This window comes from Hemicordylus capensis, chromosome 4 (assembly GCF_027244095.1).
Source record: "Hemicordylus capensis ecotype Gifberg chromosome 4, rHemCap1.1.pri, whole genome shotgun sequence".
NCBI classification, from domain to species: domain Eukaryota; kingdom Metazoa; phylum Chordata; class Lepidosauria; order Squamata; family Cordylidae; genus Hemicordylus; species Hemicordylus capensis.
The window spans coordinates 246,474,757-246,487,152 of NC_069660.1; the positions used below are offsets into that span (position 1 = coordinate 246,474,757).

General features: G+C 39.4%; 1 protein-coding gene across 4 annotated transcripts in view; it reads left to right on the top strand.

The window, feature by feature from the left end:
• Window positions 1-12,396, top strand: part of LAMA3 (laminin subunit alpha 3) — a 212,716-nt gene that overhangs the window by 181,096 nt on the left and 19,224 nt on the right. For all 4 annotated transcript variants that reach the window (XM_053242489.1, XM_053242490.1, XM_053242491.1 and 1 more), the window contains 11 exons: window positions 663-805; window positions 2,911-3,090; window positions 4,546-4,697; window positions 4,790-4,952; window positions 5,605-5,738; window positions 7,131-7,281; window positions 7,942-8,061; window positions 9,835-9,962; window positions 10,715-10,832; window positions 11,135-11,275; window positions 11,406-11,536. In XM_053242489.1, the coding sequence (XP_053098464.1) occupies window positions 663-805; window positions 2,911-3,090; window positions 4,546-4,697; window positions 4,790-4,952; window positions 5,605-5,738; window positions 7,131-7,281; window positions 7,942-8,061; window positions 9,835-9,962; window positions 10,715-10,832; window positions 11,135-11,275; window positions 11,406-11,536 (1,561 nt within the window). The remainder of the gene's footprint in view (window positions 1-662; window positions 806-2,910; window positions 3,091-4,545; window positions 4,698-4,789; window positions 4,953-5,604; window positions 5,739-7,130; window positions 7,282-7,941; window positions 8,062-9,834; window positions 9,963-10,714; window positions 10,833-11,134; window positions 11,276-11,405; window positions 11,537-12,396) is intronic.

Consider the following 12,396-nt stretch of genomic DNA (forward strand, 5'->3'; position numbering starts at 1 on the left):
CTAATATCTAGAAATTAAGCAACCTTCTGCTTGATTTTTAAATAGTTGCAATTGGTTTTAATGTTGTAACCTGATTTTCAGGGCTTTTTAATTGTTGTGATTGTTTAATTGTTGTTTTATGATTTAAGTGTTAATTGTTGTTGTTTTATATTGTTTTATAATTTCAGTTTTAATTGTTAACTGATTTTATTGGTTTTGTTTTAATTGTACCATTTTGGAAGGGCGGTATAAAAATTGAATGAATGAATAAATAATAATAAACCATAAATAAATGAAACACTTTAATAATAATTTTAGAGGAGAAAAGCAATTGTGCAATTGGAGAGTGTAGTTTGTAAAACCAACAGAATGAAAAGTGCTCCTGCTGAAGATCCATCTAGACCAGCATATTCTTTCAAACAATGGCTAATCAAATGGTTCTGGGCAACTACGCAGAGCTAACAAAGCAATAAAGAACCCAGTTCTTTGTATTATCATGCATCAAAGTAAAACTGCTTTATTTCAGTGCGAAACGATTGGTTTGACACCAGCCAAAGTAAGAATGGAATGGGTCCCACTATTTCCAAAAAGTTAAATGTGGAGATTGGGACTCAAATTTACCTTTTAAAATATTAATGTTCTTCCATTCCCCTCTTCCCCACTTCTTTAAATTTTACCAACAGTAAACAACTTGACAAATATCCTCCCGGGTCTGTTTGACAAAATTACGAGCATCAACCAACAACTAATGCCGATCGGTAACATATCTGAGAATCTCAACCGCATCAGAGAGCTCATCCAGCAGGCTAGAGATGCTGCAAACAAGGTGTGTGGCAGAACTTTTCATTGCTGCCTCCTCTTTTTCCTCTTCATCCGTCATTGCATGTTTGCCCAAGAGCCTGGCTCCATTTCCACATTTAAAGAAAATGATTGATGATACCAAGGTGTATTTGGCATGGATGGATGGATAGATAGATAATTTTTAAGGCCAGGACATGTCTGGATGGTAGCATCCCCAGAGCTGTCTTAATACTCTACTGCTTGAGTATGGGCAGGAAATTGGTATCTACTAGCTTGGGGTGTGTGTGTGTGTGTGTGTGTGTGTGTGTGTGTGTGTGTGTGTGTGTGTGTTGTTCAACAGTCATTTATGCTGATCCTGGGAACGTTTGGCCTGCTGTTTCAGGCTGGCAAGGATAATTTTGGAGAGAAGAGGCTTTAGGACAGGCCAAAAGTAGCAATTCTCAGAAAAAGAGCTTCTCATTGTGAACAGACAATCACAGGGAAGACTGCATTTAATAACATTACCTCAGTTGCCAGAACTGGTCATGTGAATCCACCCTTAATATAAAGACCAGGTATGATTATTCAGAATGCAAGGTAGCTGTCACAAAGAGGAGAACACTAGATTTGAATTCAAATGCTGTTTACTAGGCCTGTACAAATATTTGGTGCCACATAATCCACCCAGTCTCCCTGGCACTGTGCAGAAGCAGCTCATTCCCATCTCTTACTTTCATACGTTGCTGTGCTTTTCCCAGCACTGGTGGAGCCTCTTAAAGAGAAACATCTTCCCAGCAACATCAGGGAAGGTATTTGGGGAGGGCTGGGAAATGGAGTTTTTTTCTAGCATTTGCTTTGCTTCATAGAACTTTATGGGGAAATTGCTGGCATGGACTCCACTTCCCAGCACTTCCCATGTGACTTTCCAGTCTTCACTGGGTTCCATTTCTCTTAAAGGGACTCCACTGGCACTGGGAAAAGCACACCAGTGGATAGAGGGGAGTAGTGAGAATGGTTGCCTCTGCTTGGTACTGGAGGGGTATGTAGGTGGCTGTGTGGATTATTCAGCTTGGGTATTTGGAGCTGAATATTTGCACAGCCCTATTGTTTACTATACCTTCATGAAAGTGGTGAGAACTCAAGTGCTTAAAAATATCCCTATACTTGTTTGTAGAGAGCATGGAAGAAATACCATGTTTCCACTTGGTAGCAGCATATCTCAGTACTATTTTTCTCCCTCCACACTAATAATACAGGGCAACCCACATTAAGTGAACTTCAGTTACTTGCTTCTCCTCCATTTAAGAAATGTTCATTGCAGAATATATTATTCCTCTCCACTCAGATGCTGTAATGTCTCCTAAGAGCTATTCAGATGAATTATGTCATACTTTTACTCATTATTATAACCTAGATTTCCATATCTCTCAGACTTTAGAAAAACTTATTAAAGTTTTGCAAAGCTAAGCAATTTATCAACAAGATGAGAGGCTATTTTGCTTAAACAGGTCCTGTGTTCTCCAGGTGGTCATATACCTTGGTAAACAACTGAGTGGAGACATGCTAATGGGTAGTGGGATGCAACTATGATTGCTTGCATGGGCATGGTTGTCACCATTTCTGAGCTTACAGCAACAATGTATGTCTCTGTGTAAGCAGCTGATTGGCTTGGAAGTTTTACCACAGTCATATGCCCAAGTACATAATCCAGATAATATAATTTTCACTAGTTTGTGTGAACTTATCCTATTCTATAATAATAATAATAATAATAATAATAATAATAATAATAATAATAATAATAATAATTCAATTTCTATACCGCCCTTCAAAAAATGGCTCAGGGCGGTTTACATAGAGAAATAATAAATAAATAAGATAAGATGGATCCCTGTCCCCAAAGGGCTCACAATCTAATAGAAACATAAGATAGACACCAGCAACAGTCACTGGAAGTACTGTGCTGGGGGTGGATAGGGCCAGTTACTCTTACTTGCTGTTTGTAATCTGTCATTTTGACAATATAATTGATATCTAGGTGTTGTCACATTCATTCATGACTCCTCAAAGCTGTCGTAAGCCAGATTTATAGCAATGTTGCCTTTTTGTTTTGATTCTCACGAATATCATGTTAACTTTTATTCTTAATAGGTTGCTATTCCCATGAGATTCAATGGCAGTTCTGGGGTTGAGGTTCGACCTCCAGACATTCTTGATGATCTAAAGGGCTATACTTCCCTTGCTTTCTTCCTTCAAAGACCCCTCTCAAGGTTGGACAGCCCACGGCGGCAGACGTCCAACATGTTTGTCATGTACCTGGGTAACAAAAATGTAGGTATTTTTCTATTATAAATAATTGGTATACAAATAACCCCATTATTTATATTATGGTTTCTTACATAATTAATTTCTCATTGTGTAAAATACCTTGTAAATATGTGAGCAGAATCTGGTGAACGTTTAGAAGCTAGAGACGGAGGGCTGCATGGGAGAATGACCATTGATTCACTAGTAGTAGGCTTTAACTTAACCTCCTGGGTGCTTTCCAGATTACACCCTGCAATAGGGTCACGGCAGATATCAGAAGTGTGCTTCCTCACTTCCTGTGCTCTGACCCCGCTGTCCCTATGCTGACAGCAGGGTGCCATTCACATTTCCAATGCTTTGTTTTGAATTTAATCACTGCGATATAGTGCTATGATGTCATGTATCCGGCGTAAAAACGTTGCTGTTTTTGTGGGTTGTTCGTTTCCACGAGACTGCTCCCCCTGCTTTTTTTTGTTTCAAATGCGATTTGCCTGAATGGAAGTATTTTGCTGCTGTTGAGCAGCTAATCTGGAAAGCGCCCCATTCTCCTACAATGACTACTATTCCCTTTTCTTGTACTTCCTACTGCCCAGTCTATGCAGATCCACAGACCTTTCTCTTTCTCCATTTTGTAATATCCTTGTTCCTAATTGTGAATCCAGTGATTTGCATAATGTGAGTATATAAGTAAAAGTAAATAAATCCAAAGTAGATGATGCAAATTTGTGCCAGATTTGGAGATTTTTCTTTTTCATGTGATACGTGCAGCTCTGTATTTGCCTGTGAGATTTGTGTGCCTGCTTATACATGGAGATGGACCCCATTACAGGCTGCACAATGAGAATGAGTGGATCTTCGTCTCTAGAAAAGCCACCATATTGTTTAAACACTGTAAATTAGGCTGTCTGCCTGATTTTAAAAAATTGTAGTTGAATGATCAGCTAAATGGTTTAGTGATTCACTTAATCAGTTTATTAAATACTTTTGCATATTACTAAGCTCTCAGTATAAACAGGCATATTTGGGGAACTGAAGCAATGAATAAAATTTGTTCACACTTTTCATGCAGAATTGATAATGTTTCCGAAAATGAAGGTCAAGATGCTAGACAAAAAACTTTCCTATGAACCACTGAAGCCTCCTGAAATGATTTTGCAAGAGGCAGCATCTGAACTAGTTAGTCTTAACTATGCATCATTGAAATCAATCAGTCGCATTAATTTTAGTAGATCTTAGTCTGGATGCTAGCTAATGTTTATTTCTGATTATTGAGCAGTAATTAAGCACCACTTCACACATGACAGATTATCTCTGTATGGAAGGAAGAGTTGTCTAATCTCTGCAGTTCAGTGTGAATGTTTTTTGGTTCTACATTGGTAGAGATGAGCAATGGTTACACTGAGATTATCCTTGCAGAGGAAGATTGTAATATGTGACGTAGTCCCCTTAATTATCCACTTAAATGTCTTCTGTTTTTAGAGTTCCAAAGATTATATAGGCATGGCTGTTCGAGATGGTCGACTTCTTTGGGCCTACAGCCTAGGAGGCAACACAGCTGAAGAAGAAGTGCTTGAACCAGTGTACGAGAGTGACACCAAGGACGCAGTTATGGATCATGTGAAGTTTGAGAGGTACGGGGATAAATATAGCCCCTCACAGTGTTAATGTTTGAACTTGCATCCTGAGATCTTTAACTTCTGTGTTATCTTCTTTTCCTTTTTAGAATATACCAGTATGCAAACTTGGATTACGTTAAGGGTGCAACCTCTTCTGCACCGTCAAACCTAGGAACTTCTTATACAGATGCTGGGAGCAGTCACACTCTTCTCAATCTGGATCCTGATGATGTAGTTTTCTATGTTGGAGGATACCCAGCAGATTTTACAGTAATGAGTTTTTGAGTTATGAAGATGTTATGAGTAAAACACACACATACACACCAATGCGTGATGCTCCTCATAATTCTACCATTTTATACTTGCTTCACATAAAGTAGCTTGTCCGGATGTACTAGTCAGGATGGAATATGCCTTATAAAAATGTTAAAAAACAGAACAACCTAAATCCTGTGCTAAGAGAGCGCAAAATTCTGCACTAAGGGAAGCAGAATTTGGCAATTATGGGTGTTATAGTAATAAGCACTTAATTAGCATGATTGCTTTGCTTCTGCTGGCCACAGAGATTCAGCAGCTATGTAGAGCTGCTAAGCCATCTCCCCAGACTTTTGGGAAATCTAGTCAAGGTCCTCTTATTGAATATCCCTGACACTCAATAATTGCCCCTCAAATTTCCAAGCCTATCATTACAGCCATGAGGACTAGAACCTTACTTTTTCTTCTAAGTCAAAGCTGAGATCTTCAAGATGTGGAAATCTAAATTTGGCAGCAACTTCTGTGTGTATGCAATGCAGTTCTGGAAGTGTGGCTTACATCCAGTTCTAGTTGTTGAAATAACAGCTTTCTGAATTTGTGTTTATGTTAAATTTAGGTTATTAAACCAAGGTTACTGTCAAACTAATGACTGTTTTTATTCTTACAGCCTCCTAGTACACTAGACTACTCTCATTATGAGGGCTGCATTGAATTAGATAGCATAAATGAGAGAGTTGTCAGCCTGTATAATTTCAAGAGGACTTTCAATCTCAATACCACTGAAGTGCAACCATGCAGGAGGTAAAAATAAATGACCTTACTAAGTGGCATATGCTCCAAATACATATTTGGAATTTTAGAGAATTTAATATAATATATCATGTGTTTATTCCAGTCATGGATAAGTTGTCATGACCATCATTCAGAAACCTCAAGGCGCTCTTTTAATCATATTGTAGTGGCATCCCCATGGAATGGAATTGGAAGGCTTGCAAGACCATTCCATGTGGATGTCACTACAATATGACATTCACACAAGGCTGTCACAAGCTAACATGAATCCAGCAAGCCTTAAAAATGAGGTGTCCTGAATTCCTTAGCCCATGATCCAAGCCTTATTTCACGCAGGTCCTAAGAAGCCACATAGACCAGAGATTCTCCACCTTGGGTCCCCAGATGTTGTTGGACTTCAACTCCCATCATTCCCAACCAAAGGCCATTGGGGCAGGGGGTTATGGGAGCTGAAGTCCAAGAACATCTGGAGACCCAAGGTGGAGAATCCCTGACATAGACAACAACTTTGTCGTAAAATCCTCCTTTCCACATAGCAGGGCCGGCTTCAGGTTTTCAGGGCCCCTGGGCAAACTGTCCTTGGTATTCCCCCCCAAGGTTAATGGGAAACCTTTCTGAACTCATGCCAGCTTTGGATTCATGTCAGCTTGTGACTGGGGCATGTTAACATCATTACAGAGCAGTTCCTGAGCATGGGCAGCACTCGGGAGTATTGGTGCTGTTCTGCAATCGCACAAGTGCAATGGAGTGACTGGGGGAGTTACACATCCCCTCAGACCCTACTAATGCGTGTGCTTCGTTAGTCGGGATGGTTCTGTGTAGTTTGAGGATTGAATTATATGTGTGTGATTCTCCCCCCCACCCCCACCCCCACTCTCTCTCTGTTTTAATATACCCACAGCAGCTTAGACAGGCTGTGAGTTTGAGTGCAGGATAAGAGCCTGGAAGAAGGCTGCTCAGACCTTTCCCATCCTATTGCTTTTCAGTTCCAATTCATGCCCCCATGCTTTTTTGGTCTAGGGACTCACCATGTGAAAACACTGCATGAGGAGGGTGTTACTGAGCTGTAAAATCAATCAGAGGGGGAAATGGGAAGCATCCTGTCCCTACCCACCCTTCAACTCAAATACAGCCTGTCCTGGAGGAAAGCATCATGGGACTCATATCTAACATTTTTTTTCTTTTCAGTGCAATCTTTTCTTTAAAAGCCTAAGGAAACCAATAGTTGTATCAGAATTCATTGTAGTTATTTTTTAACATGGCTTTCCTTTTTTGATCTCATATTGGATAATAGTTTTCATTTAAGTGAATGTTTTGCTTGTATAAAATAATATTTCTTGATATACTGAAAGTGTCCATAGGATGGCAATAGTTCTCATCTGAAACATTGTCTTATTACAGATATAAAGAACAGTCTGTCAAGAAGTATTTTGAAGGCACGGGCTATGCACGTCTTAATGCTCCTTCTCCAAACAGAACTATTTCCCGCCGATACACTCAAACTATTCAAACCACTTCAGATGAAGGACTGGTGTTTTTCGCAGAAAACAAAGTAATTTGAATATTTTGTTCATATGGCAATCTGGGAAATGTTTGAGATTAACCAGTGAAGGTTTAGCAGAAATTATAACTGTAGCCTAAATATCAAGTTTAAAATTTAGTGTGAATGCAGAACCTTTGAATAGAAAAATAGTACAGGAATTGGATAAATACATTAATAGTGTTTGTGTCAGAAGTTTTGTATTGTCACAGACAAAACAGTACCTGCATACAATATTAAAAAAACAAATTAGCATATGACATCTGAGTTGTTAGTTTAAAATTGTCTTTCAGAGTTGCCCTTCCACTTTCTCTGATGTCAGTCATTTGTGTAATATAACACATAATTGCAACCCCTCCCCAAAAACCGCATAAAGTGTTCAGTGGAGTAGATATGTTTCTTTATCTTCAATATGGCTTCATTTTGTTGAAAAGGAGGGAGCTAGCAGAGGAAGCTTAGACCACTGGCATTGTCTTCCTGGATTCTGTGATGTTTCTCTGTACTTCACCTGTGCACTGTCTTCCTCATATTCAGATTGGAAACATATATTTTCTTTAAATTTTTGAAGCTGAAATTCTGAGGATTGCTAGTAGCTACACTGAACACGGACAAATATGCCTAATTCAAAACAAATGTATATGTTACATGACTGATTCTCTTTCTTAACTACAGGATAATTTCATTAGTGTGAGGATTGAAAAAGGCTATCTTATATTAAGGTACAAAGTCAATTCACAGGCTCCAGAAGAAATAAGAAGTAGAAGGATTGTAAATAGTGGGAAAGATCAGCAAGTAAGTCTTTTACAAGAAATCCCATAATGCAATGTGCTATGCATGACGCAAACATTCATATATTTGCACCTATTATGAAAGTAAATATTTCTAGCTAGCATGTTATATAGAAATTATTTGAAAAAAATGATCAAACAATTAAGACAATAACTTCTGAAACATGTATTTTGTTTTAAAAGCAAATTATGAGACCTATGCCTCCTGTGGCCACGGAAATTGGTCACTTCCAAGTAACGGGCAAAAACACAGAACCTCGTGTGTTCTGGATATACACCTCATGCCTTTACAGTCTGGTTTAGCAGAATCCTACCCCAAAATTACAAGCAATGCACTATGCTTTTGTGGGCACTTTCAGCTGCACGTGCAAAAGTTCTCCTTCTCAAAGAGAAATGGCAGTCGCTACTCACTCAAGCTTTACATGGGTTTCCGGAGAGTGGGGCAAGAGGTGACAGTTCCCATTGAATTTGATGGGGCATACTCCTGGGGAGTGGGGGGGGGATTAGATTGCTGGCTTTGCTCCCCCTCCCGAAAATTCCCCACATCCATGAACCTCTACTCAGTTGAAACTCAGCCATAGTCAATGCATTTGTGATGAACAGAACTTGTTAAATCCCTCCCATTGGCCCTTGTAAAAAGGCAATTCAGATCTTTTTGTGTGTGTTGTCCAGGGGCAGAACTATAATAGGACTCAAGGGTCCCAAGAACCCACACGGCCATTCCTCTGGGGCTGTCTTGCTTGCCCCTGGGGCTGCTTCACTCACCCACTGACACAGTTTGCTGCCCATTCCCAGTGGCATGCTCCTGCAGCCCACCACCACTTCCTGCCCCTCCCCAGTGGCGCCACATGGCTGGTAGGAGCACACCGTCACTGGGTGGTGGTGGTAAGGCTGTTGCCTGTCGCCGACACCACCACCAGGAGAGGGAGCGATGTCACCATCAGGTTAGGAAGCATATTTAGGGTTGCCATATTCTGGCTTCCCAAATCCAGGTGCCAATTTGCATATTATGTAAATTGGCTTGAAAATAATTTTTGAGCAGAATAGTGACTGCACGTTTTGCTCCTTAACTCCACTTCTACCAGGGCTAGAGCTTAGCTATTCTTTTTAATGAAAGCTGAAATCTGAGCGAATCTGTGTGGGCTAAGCAATCTGGGTGAGATGCTTAAAAACCAGGTGAAACCTGGAATTTCTGGGGGCATGGCAACTCTAAGTGTATTGTTGCCGTCGAGGGGCGGGCGGGGGGGGGGGAGCTGACCATAAGAACACAGGCTGCCTATGTCTTCCCTATGCTACTGGTTTTGTCAGACCTTCTCAGTTATTAATCTTGTTAGCTTTACACTGTCTGCTGCTAGGCATACTGTACATAATAGTATTGATTTTGTATTGTTTGAATGCATTGTTAATCCCTTGGAAAACTTAACATTTCAAACGCAGCATTGAATTGGAACAAACAAATAAGTGAATTAGAGTTGAGCTGTAAAGGTACAGAGAGTGTTAAAACCTTCAGGAAAATCATCCAAGAATACGGAAGTTATTGGTTTAAATTCAATGATTTCCCCCCACAATTGCTAAATTGTTTAGCTTCTTTTAAATTAATATAGCATAGCAGGTTGGAGTGTTGTTAAAGAGCTGGTGTTATCTGTAAAACGCATTATCCAGAGGAGTGAACAATATGTCTTAACTAACGATGATTGTATTTTCCTGCATATTGTGCTAGAGTCTCTTGTGTTTCATTTGGAACTGGTTTTTAATCTGATTGCTTTGTTTATTTCAGGCTGATTTACTTATTACAGCGAAAACTTTGGCTTTGATTACAGGAGCACAAGTAGTAGAAGCAAACACAGGAACATTTACCTTTGATTCATATTACTTGGGCGGAATCCCAACCGCTTTAAGGGAACGGTGAGTTTCAACAATTTTGAGGATAACGGCTAATCTCTGGTGTAATGTTTATGGGCGCAGATCAGATTATGTGTGCAACCTACCAAGCTGAACGTAGCCTGCCATCCATGTATATACAGACAATTGGTAGGGTTCGTAAATATTGGTGGACTACTGAGAGGAGACAAATGCTACCTAGATTAAACATGATAAAATCTAAAGTCCAACCACAAATTCTGTACAGAAGATAAATAAAAAGTAGTACTGTATCTGTCAGACAACATTTGTCCATATGAACCTGCCAGGATTAGAGACAGGGCCTTCTCAGTGGTCGCTCCCTGCTCTGGAATGCTATCCCTAAAGAGCTTCACCATGCTCCCTTCCTTAGGGTCTTCTAAAAAACAGCTGAAGATCCATCTTTTTAGAGAGGCATTTTAAATTTAACTGCAGTTCATATCTGGCAGGTTTCTAACATGCAACTTTTAAATTTGGTTTTAATGGGTTATTGTTTTTAGTAGTGTTTAATTTATATATATATATATATATATATATATATATATATATATATATATATATATATATATATATATATGTTGATTTTGTGAGCCACCCCGAGTACTACTGTACTGGACGGGCAGGATATAAATATTTTAAACAAAAAGAAAGCAGTTTGTGCACCAAAACAGAAATTGTTAATGATAACTTTAAAGGCAAAGTTGGTAACTTAAAGGTTATGTTGTATTTTTCTTTTTCTTTTTAATTTCTGGAAACAGCTTTAATATATCCACACCTCCATTTCATGGGTGCATGTCGTCTATAAAAGCCATGGGGTCTTTCCCTACCTATTTGGAGACCCTTGGTTTCAGCAATAAATGTCCGGATGATTGGAAGGTAATTTGCATGTTATAACTTCCATAGATACTGAGTACTAACCCAATAGTGTTTAAAGTAAAATAATTTCATGTAAATTTCTTTTAATTCATAAAATACTTTTTTTAAAGTAACTGAGGTCTTAGCAGATCTTCCTTGCAATAAGATAACTAGTGCCATTTGACCCTTAGAGCTTATAAATCTCTCCACATGTGAGATCCATTAAGTCCATTTTGAATATAACAGCAGAAGCAAGCAAATGAAGAGTGAGGCTTGTTCTAATGTGTGAGAAAATCTAACTCATTCTCTATTTGTATTTTTAGCTTGTGAGAGCTGCAAGTTTTTCCAAGAATGGAGTACTTGATTTGAGTGATGATGGTTTCCCATTTCCCAATGATTTCCAAGTCGGATTTGCCTTTCACACATTGGTCCTTGATGGAACATTATTACATTACAATTTATGGGTAGGAAAAATGTGTTGTTTCCTTTTTCAAATATAATCAGACCATGTTATCAAATCTGCTATTTTTATAACCTCAAAAATGAGAATGTACTTTGTGGGTGATCTGGGTTTTTTGTGTGTTTTGTTTTTAGCCTGATGTACTTACTGTCCTCCTGAGAAATGGCTCTATAATTCTTCAGCTAGCTAATGAAGAAAGGCAGTCCAGCAAAAGATATGGAGATGGCTCAATGCATTATGTAACAGTGATGCAAAGAGAAAACAAGTAAGTCAAATACTGGATTTAATTATTGGACCAATAATCAAATGGCTTTTTAAAGACAAGGGACATTGTAGCTTTATTGCTTGACCTGATGTTTACTTATCAAGATCTAGAGAATTTAAGCTGTGGGATTTATGCCATGATTGGATATGAAGCCCCCAAATCAGCAGGAGATTTTTAGGTATTTGTGAAGACTCTGTGCAGAATTCTCCTCACAGTTCTGTTCTTGAAATTCATATAGAATTATCAGTGGCAATTATGATGTAGATCCAAAGGTATCTAGCACTTCTGCTCATGCAAGGGGGTGTGGGGTGGGCCAAGTTTCCCCTTTCTGCTGCAGCCTCCCCCTCCCCTCGCACATCCCATGCTGTTCTGAAGGTTCTTTGATTGGTTGAATGTAGAAGACAGGTTTTCAGGGAGAATACATGGGCTGGAGTGAGAAGCAGGAGGCAAAAAAGTCTGTTCAATGAGCAGAACCACCCTCATAGAAGTTAGAATGCAAGCCTGTATTTTAAATATTTAGTTGTATATTCCCCCCACCCCCATGCTTGATAGGCCACTTATGCAAACCCTTATAGGTCAAGAGCATAGAGGACTTCCACACTCCTCGATGAGACTTCACTGGCATTTCTCATTGTGTGTGCTGAGTGTTTCTCCCTCACAGAAGAGAAAGAAAGCAAAACCTTGCACAGCGGAGATCTGTAGCCTAACTGAAATGGCTAAATCTCAGCCGGCAGATGTAAATTGATCTGGATCGTGATCCATTGCAGCCAAAAGAATGGGTTCTGCCCCTGCCTGGGACCATTCGGGCAGAATTGACTAGCTCCTCGAAGTGCTTAACCCCACCCCATGGTGCATTTGCT